The 8,476-nt window shown below is 51.3% G+C and overlaps 2 protein-coding genes across 2 annotated transcripts; one reads left to right on the forward strand and one right to left on the reverse strand.

The window, feature by feature from the left end:
• Positions 1 to 1,071: 1,071 nt before the first annotated feature.
• PpBr36_00014 (uncharacterized protein) lies at positions 1,072 to 3,205 on the reverse strand (the record flags this gene model as incomplete). The annotated part of the gene is made up of 5 exons (XM_029887207.1): positions 1,072 to 1,496; positions 1,647 to 1,884; positions 1,992 to 2,515; positions 2,606 to 2,738; positions 2,858 to 3,205. The coding sequence occupies 5 exons, from the start codon at positions 3,203 to 3,205 to the stop codon at positions 1,072 to 1,074; spliced, it is 1,668 nt and encodes a 555-aa protein (XP_029751135.1).
• A 1,251-nt stretch (positions 3,206 to 4,456) lies between these two features.
• PpBr36_00015 (uncharacterized protein) lies at positions 4,457 to 6,505 on the forward strand (the record flags this gene model as incomplete). The annotated part of the gene is made up of 1 exon (XM_029887208.1): positions 4,457 to 6,505. The coding sequence occupies one exon, from the start codon at positions 4,457 to 4,459 to the stop codon at positions 6,503 to 6,505; it is 2,049 nt and encodes a 682-aa protein (XP_029751134.1).
• Positions 6,506 to 8,476: the final 1,971 nt, after the last annotated feature.

Below are 8,476 nucleotides of genomic sequence, written 5' to 3' on the forward strand. Positions count from 1 at the left end.
TTTTTTCTTTCTTTTTCTTTTTTTTTTTTTTTTTGTTCTTCTTCTGCCCTTGATCGCAGAGCATTCCAATTGCGGCATTGCAAACTCGTCACCCCTCCAGCCACTCACTCACTCCCCTCATCCAACGAAAACGGCGTGATTCGGATCCACTAATTGCCGGCCTGAACAAGCAGGGAGAAACAAGCACGGACAGTCAGCAGATTTAATATTTTACGGTAGAGTGATGAGTTGAAAAAATAGTGAACCCAAAAAAAGAATAAAAATAAAAGTAGTACAAACTAAATGATTAAATATGGATAGGTGCCTGCCTAGCCGTAAACACACCAGGTACCAACCAAGTCAAGATTTGGCGATGTGATTGCTGCTTTTGGAAAGCAATTCACCAGCGCAGCATACTACTGGGTTCGATGCTACCGTTGTACGGCACCAAGAAAAAAAATCAAAAAAGAATCCAACGTAGCAACCCGAGCCTATTCCGTTTGTGGTTACCGGATCGGCAACCAAACCTGCAATTGGGATTTGCTAAACTGCATTCGCTAATCAACCTGTCAAGACCCTGGTCTTTTTATTTTATTTTCTTTTAATTTTTTTTTTTTTTTTTTTTTTTTTTTTTTCGTTTCTCTGTTCCTTTGCTTGCGGGGCGTTTCGTTTCGTCCGCCGTTGACGCTGGGGGGGGGACCGGGGAGATTTTTTATGTTTTATGTTTTTTGCCTTTATTGCTTTATTTTTGCTTCCCTTTTTTCCTATCGCTTCTTCCCGCATGCCCAGAATAATCCCGTCGGATTATGCTCCATCTTTTATGCTTGAAGATCCGATCCGTGCAATAATAATAATGTTGCCCCGTCGCCAGTTGTGCATTGCCTCTTAATACACAAATGTGCGTTGCGTCTCAACACACATTTTTTTTTTCTTTTTTTTTTTGCCTCTCAAATGCACAAATGTACGTCGACTTTTCATTTCTTGTTTTTAAGATCCTTTTTTTTTAGCTTCTTAATTTATTTTTGACTACGATCTCAAGTACGCATTTATTCCTTATCCTCCACGTCTGACTCTGAAAGGACTAAACAAGATCTAGCGCGAGGTCGCAAAAATCTGATCCCTCAATCCCAACAACATGTCTTCGGCATCCTCCAACCTCTGCCGAATCACCCCATAGACGTAAAAGTCGGGCCGCCACAGCACAGCCTTTGCATTGTCCAAATCCTCCCGGAACCACCTGCCGTACTCACCCGACACGTCATCCGTTGGTTTGAGCATGATGACCTTGCCTCCGATGGCATCCAGGAACTTCTGGGCCGCGGGCGACAGACGTAGTCGTGCAGCGTCTCCCCATACAAGCAATCGCCAACCGGCGCCGTAGACTTGATCAAAGAGATCAGCGCTTCCACCGTCGGGACCTACCACTGGCCTCTGCATGGCCAAAAGACCTGCGGCGGGATGGTCCATCTGCAGAATTCCTGGCGTGCCAAGGTGAGGATCGAAGCCGTGTGGCGGAGCTTTTGTCAAAGATTTTGGTTTAGCTGTCCGGGTTCTGTGGTCCTATAAAAAGGTAAAAAATAAAAAAATAAAATAAAAAAACAGGTTCCTGGTCTCTATCGCTCGGCTTGTAGGTGCATTATCAATAGGGAGGGGTTTGGCCGACTCACGGTTTGCCCTCAAATCCTTCGCATAGGCTGCAGCTCGTGCCTCGTCGGTCTCGCAAATGACCCTCCCGAGCAGCACGCTGTGGTCAATGATGGCTCGGACGTGGGCCAGCCGCTCCGTGCAGTACGAGTCCAGCAGGAACTCAGACGTCTTGCCCCCGAGGGCGAGACGCAGGCGCCACGCGAGGGCCGCGGCATCCCGCAGGCCGCTGTTCATGCCCTGGCCCAGGAAAGGGGGCATCTGGCACCTCGCGGACCGGAAGGTTGTCCCGTTAGCCAACACCAATCTCCCAATCTGGATCGTCAAGGAAACGACTCCCTCCCCCCCTCCAACCCAGCAAAACGCACCTGATGGCAGGCATCCCCTGCCAGGAACACCCTATGCTTCCGCCATTCCCCTGCCCAGCGGGCTCGAAAGGTATACAGGGCGACGCGTTCCATGTCGACGTAGTGCTCGCTGAAGCCCCAGGGTCGAAGCAGCTCCCAGGCCCTGGACGTGGTGAAGAACTCCTCCTTGGTCTCGGTGGGGAGGCGCATGAACTCGACGCGGCGGCGGCCGTTGCCCGCCATGGCAAAGGTGGTCGGGCGGCTCGGGTCGCAGATCTGCGCGCCGTTCTTGTGCGGCAGCACCTTGGGCGGCAGGCCGTTGCCCTTGGTCAGCATGTCGCACACGAGCCAGTCGTACTGGAAGCCGAGGTCGTTGAAGTCGATGCCGCACAGCGAGCGGACCGTCGAGTTGGCGCCGTCGCAGCCCACGAGGTACCGTGCGCGCATGACGGTGGCTTTCGATGGCGTGCTGGATCCATCTTTGTTGGGCCATCTGTTGAATGTCACGGTGACGTGATCGTCGTCTTGGTGGAGAGAGTCGAGTTCTTTGGCCATCATTCCCCCCCTGCATATTAGCATGCATACTTCTCTTTTTGGTTAAAAATAGTGAATGACTGGTGGATAGTATGACACACCCAAACCTCGAATGATGTCGATGCCGGCATCCCTGCAGGCTTCTTCCAGCATAGACTCCAGCTCAGGCTGGCAGAAACCGCATGCTCTGTTCAGCCCGCTCGCGGTAGGCCTTTCCCATTGCAAATCGACAATCTGGAAACCTAAAGTCAGCCGAGAACAGGCAGGGACTATTTATTTTCCCCTAGGGCAGCTGTTCAAGTGACCCTGGAGACAAAAAAAAAAGAAAAAAAAAGAAAAGGCGTTAAGCTCACAATCTCTCCGTCTGCATCTTTCCAGGCAAAGTTGGTCCCCGGCGGGCCGATGATGTCCTCAAGCAGCGGCGTCAGCTTTGGTCCTAGACCAACCGACCTGAAGATGCGCTGGGCTTCGTGATCGAGACACACGGCGCGTGGCAGTGGATATCGCGCCGGCTGTCTGTCCACCACGGTGACCCTGGCGGGGGTGACCCCGGTCGGGGCCGCGGTGTCGCCGGGGCCGGGGCCGGCGCCTTTTCGTATCAAAAGCGCCAATAAGAGCCCAACTGGGCCCGCGCCGATGCATAGCACATCCTGCAGGTTTTCCCCAGCAAAATCCAAGTCTGTGTCGATGACTGCCACCATTTTCTTTTTTTTTTCACGAGCTTGGACGGATCCACTGATGGAGCCTCACTGTAGCCAGTGCGTGCGATGGCCAAGAACTTGGACGTTGGAGTGTGTGGCGGCCAGGCATACTTGTGGGTTTAGCTTCACGGACCCCTCGTTCGACAGGGGTTCCGTGACATCTGGACCACTTAATCCCATAAATACTTATTAGCAAATTTATATCAGTTGCTTTAATCGAATATGACGTTGTACTTGACCGGCCAGCTAAGTGCATTTTGTTCACGAAAAAAAAAAAAAAAAATAGATAAATAAATAAATAAATAAATAAAAAATAAACAGATAAATAAATTGACTTATGAATAATTTGTAAATATTACAGCTGAGAATTATAATTCAAGCACTAATGTGAAGTTGGTATTGCAATCCTATGGCATCAAGTGACCCAGAATTCAAGCACCCCTCCCCCCCTCTTTGACTGCATAGGTGCGCGAAGCTAAACCCAAAATCGAAAACGTCAAGCCATTCAAGTGACGGTGCTATGGTCGTCTGTATTATCTGCCGAGGATCGAGTCTAAAAGATTAAATGGCTTGGCAGCTTGCCCATCTTTTTACTGGTTCGAGACATTTGCCGAACTATTCTTGGCTAATCTCAACACGTCATGGGTAAACAGGTTTTTGGTCCTACACGCGTCGTTGCGCTAGATTATACCGACACAGTTTGTCAAATAGCCTTTCCCGTCATTAAAGCGGACCGTTGTCTATGAATTTCGTGCAGAATTTCGACTTGAATTTCACACGTTATAATCATTCCTATTCTTAGAGACTGTTGAATGATTATCTCTACGCACAGTGCATCCCTGAATGTGGATAATATTCATGTTGTATTTACATGGGAGTTTATCAAGAATTTCTCATGACAATCCCATCCCTTTTTAAAAAAAAAAAAAAAAAAAAAAGAAATCACCGAGTTTATGGACGGCTAAACAATTGACAGCTTTGGTAGTAAAGCCGATAACAGGGGCAGTGGGTGGTGGTTGGTGTTCAGGAGTCACTAGAAGACAAGTATTTATACTACATGTTGGGCACCTTGTCTTGATATCTCGAGAGGAACATGACCATCAACATATTCTGATAGGCTTTTCTTTCCTATATACATCATTTGATCTTTTACGCGCTGTTCAGCTTTACACTCGTTTACTAGCTGTTCAGCCTTGTCAATCTTTTCCGGCATACTTTGAAATAGAATTGTGCCAAGTTACAACAGTCCAAATGCACCCCTCGGCCCTCTTGGCGGCCTTGTTTGCCGCCGCCTCGGCCGTCGAGGCCGCCCAAGGACCCTTCAGGGTCCCAGAGCTTATAACACAGGATTGGATACTCAACCACGCTCGCAACAGCAGTCTTTTCACGAGGTGGAGGCCACGCTCCCACTTCCTCGCGCCGGCCGGTTGGATGAATGATCCATGCGGCGCCTTTTACGATGCCGCCACCGACCTGTACCATTTGCAATATCAATTCCATCCCAATCACGCTAATTGGGGCAACGTCTCGTGGGGCCATGCCGTCTCCAGAGATTTGTTCCACTGGAAGGATATTAGAGACTGGCGAGACGACTCGTCCGTGTCTCTGCCTGCTGGGCGGTTCAACAACGGACCACTCTCGTTTTTTTCTGGATCTTCACAGCCCGTCAACCTCCACGGAAAGCAAGATGGCACTCTGTTGACTTTTGTAACGAGCGTCTATGACTTGCCTACAAACTGGGCGAAGCCGTACAAAAGAGGCATGGAAAGGCAATCTATATTCAGGAGCACGGATGCCGGTCAGACTTGGCAAGACCTGGGCGTCGTCATCGACGGCCCTCCAAAAGGCTGGAACGTCACCGGATTCCGTGATCCTTATGCGTTTTCGAGCCCTCAACTCGACGCCATCCGCGGCGTCGGGCCGCACTACTATCTCACCGTCGGTTCGGGTCTCAAGGGGCCCAACGTCCCGGCCAAGTTTCACGGCGCGGAGCGCCCTGGCTACATCGGCCCTCGGATGCCCCTCTATGCCGCACCTGCCTCGGACCTGACCAAGTGGACGTTCGTCGGGCCTATATTGGAGGCGAGAGCCAACGCAAGCCTTGGCCACCCTGATATAACCGGTTCGTACGGATACAACTTTGAAACGAGCGGCATTTTCAGCCTGCCCATCAGCAGTCACGGCGGCGGCGGCGGCGGCAGAGCCAACACTGCTTGGTTCGCCGTCATGGGCACCGAGGGCGGCAACACCACGCTGCATCCGCATGAACACTGGGCTGTCTGGTCCCGCGGCACCGTGAGCGCTACCCGCGGCGGCGGCCCCAAGATGATCCCTTCGTCGGGCGGTGCGCTGGACTGGGGGATTTCGTATGCGCACACCACGTTTGAGGATGGACGCAGGGGGAACGGCAGCAGGAGGATCGCGTGGGGTTGGGCAAACGAAGACATCAACGAGACCAAGCGTCCCGGAGGCTCGTGGATGTACCACGTGCTCAAGGCGTTCGGCTACGCGGGCGCCATGAACCTGCCCTTGGAGGTCTTTGTCAAGAGCACCACGGGACTGCGGAGGCACGACTACATTGACGGGAACGAATGGGTCGCCGACCAAAAGAGTGCATATACCGCGCAGACCTTGGGCATCAGACCCTTGCCTGAAGTCATGAGCATGCTCACGAGCGGAGCGAGACAAGAAACCTTCAGCGTGGGACCTCTGCAGCCCGGCAGCGCGCCCAGAAAGGCGTTCCATGACGTGGGCGATTCTTGGGTCATGAAGGTTACGCTGCAGCCGTGGCAAGGAGGCCCGGCAGGCATCATCGTCGCCCAGAGCCCCGACAACACCGAGTACACGAGGATCATATTCGACCCCCGCGCCAAGCAGATCGTCGTGCGGCGGGAGCACAGCACCCTGCTGAAAGGCGTGTTCACCACGAGGCCGGTGACGGGTCATTTTGCCCCCTACACATACTCCAACGGCGCGACCGAGGACGTCAACTTCACCATCGTGTTCGACAAGTCTCTGCTGGAGATATTCGTCAACGACCGGTTCGCGCTCACCACCAGGCTCTACCCCGTCCGTCGCGACAGCACCGGCATAAGCTTCTTTGCCGGAGAGCCGGGGGCGGGGACTGGTGCTGGTGCTGGTGCTGGTGCTGGTGGGCCGGCCATCGCGCCGTGGAAGCAGGCTACGGTCTGGAAGGGCTTGAACAAGGCTTGGCCGCACCGACCAGAGGATTCGAGCTCCAAGCTGGTCTGGGATTCACCCGAGGTGACGAACGGTTATACTTATTGGGATGGATGGTAATTTTTTTTTCTTTTTTTTTTCTGGGCCGGAAAAAAAACCCCCCTTTCTCTGCCTCGCGGCTCTGTAGAGTTGGCAAACAAAAAAAGGCTAAATGGCGCATCTGCTGCCAACCCGTACAGTTTATTCAAGTTTCTAGTCATCTAAAAGTTTTCTTTTTTTTTTTTTTTCTCTCTCTCTCTAATAAATCAGCATGGAACAGTCTTTTAAAATACCAAGGCGATAGCGTACTGGCATGCCGTCCGAGGTCTGAACTGATCAATTTATTCCATTAATGAGGTTTGCCCGTCATTTCAAATTCATGGTGGTTGCAGCAATTGCATAGGGGTCCAAAACGGTAAATTTCACAATGACAGGCTGAGGAAACTGCCACACCCCGCTTGGCCACAGTATAACAAAGGTCTCCCGGATACTTTGATTGTCGACCCACCTTGACGTTCTACTGCATCGTCCCATGTCGATGCGGACATAAAAGCGCACCGTCTCTGCTGCGGCCGTGCATCATCCCAACCAGCCAATCTGGAAGCGACAGACCCAGCCGGGCTTTTTCTACTGGATGCGCAGAACTCGGCCGAATCGTTCCATGTTGATAGAGGTAAAACAAGGGCAAATAAGACCAACGAGAGGGGTCTTTATGTCTCGGTGGGGCGCGGATCGTGGCTGCGTTGCATGGATTGCCGGTGCACGTCGGTCCCGGGGTATCTTCGGGGGAAGGTTTTTTTTTTTTTTTTTTTTTTTTTTTTTTCTGTCAACCTCTCGTGCAAGGATCGCCCGCAAAGACGCTTTTCAGCGACGGTATGGAGCCTTGACGCCCTGTTGAACCTTTTGGGACTCGGTGTCATCGTTTGGATCATTCGCATGGCTGTGATCCTCGGTCTTGACCACATCCACTATGTTCTTTCAATTTGGCTGGTGTTTGGTGATAGATATTACACCAAGTTGAAAGTGAACCAAGTTGAAAGTGAACCAAGTTGAAAGTGAACCAAGTTGAAAGTGAACCAAGTTGAAAGTGAACCAAGTTGAAAGTGAACCAAGTTGAAAGTGAACCAAGTTGAAAGTGAACCAAGTTGAAAGTGAAACTCAAAAGGCTGTTGCGTTTCAATGCTCGGAAGAGATGCCGAAAAGTATCAAACTCATCTCGACCAGTCGGGTGCTCTGTATCGAATGGCGTGGCTGAGATTTTGCACTTGTCATAACGAACAGGTACGTATCCAATAGATAAATTGTACCGGCGCCGCAGTAGATCGACCTGATAGGTCAAGGACCCCATCGACTATAAATCCCAGATGTCTGATCTACCCGCGACCTAGCTTAGTCAGGGACCAAGAGATGGGCCAAAGGGGAGACGGCACTAGCAGAGTCGAACCGTTTCGGGGCGGAGCTCTTGCGTAGGCCGTGATGGAACAAGTAAGCAAGCACCCTTTGAGAGACTCTGGCTGCGTGTCAAGGTCGACAACAGTCCCTGTACCCCACACTCCGGAATCTTGTCGGGTCTATCGCACTAGTGATTTGGAGCTTAGCTTGGTGTTTTGAGGGGGAGGCATGAAGCCTAGTTGTCTTGTCCTGGCTCGCAACACATCATTTGGAACAAGCTAACCCCCGATGCGGTGTATGGTTGGTAGACGTCAAGCCTGCAAAGAAATTCGATGGAGCTTGGGTGGGCGTGCTGTCAAGAGTTTAGTTTAATGCGACTTGTATACTCTGCCTCTGCCCCAATGCGAAAGATCACGATGAAAGAATGGAGACGTAGGAAAATGGAGGATTATCATCGGAACTTGAGAAGCCGGAGAATTAATAGGTGATATGGGCGCGGTAGTTGAATTTAAAAAAAGAAACACAAAGCTCTCCAAGCATCGCAGATGATAGAGAATGTTACAATGCCCAGCCGCTGCAATTAATCGCTATTACAACGTGACATCGAGCCGTACTATTTGTGGGTGCTGTGGGCGGGACACATGCCCTCGGGGACCTGAT

This window comes from Pyricularia pennisetigena, chromosome 2 (genome assembly GCF_004337985.1).
Source record: "Pyricularia pennisetigena strain Br36 chromosome 2, whole genome shotgun sequence".
NCBI classification, from domain to species: Eukaryota; Fungi; Ascomycota; class Sordariomycetes; order Magnaporthales; family Pyriculariaceae; genus Pyricularia; species Pyricularia pennisetigena.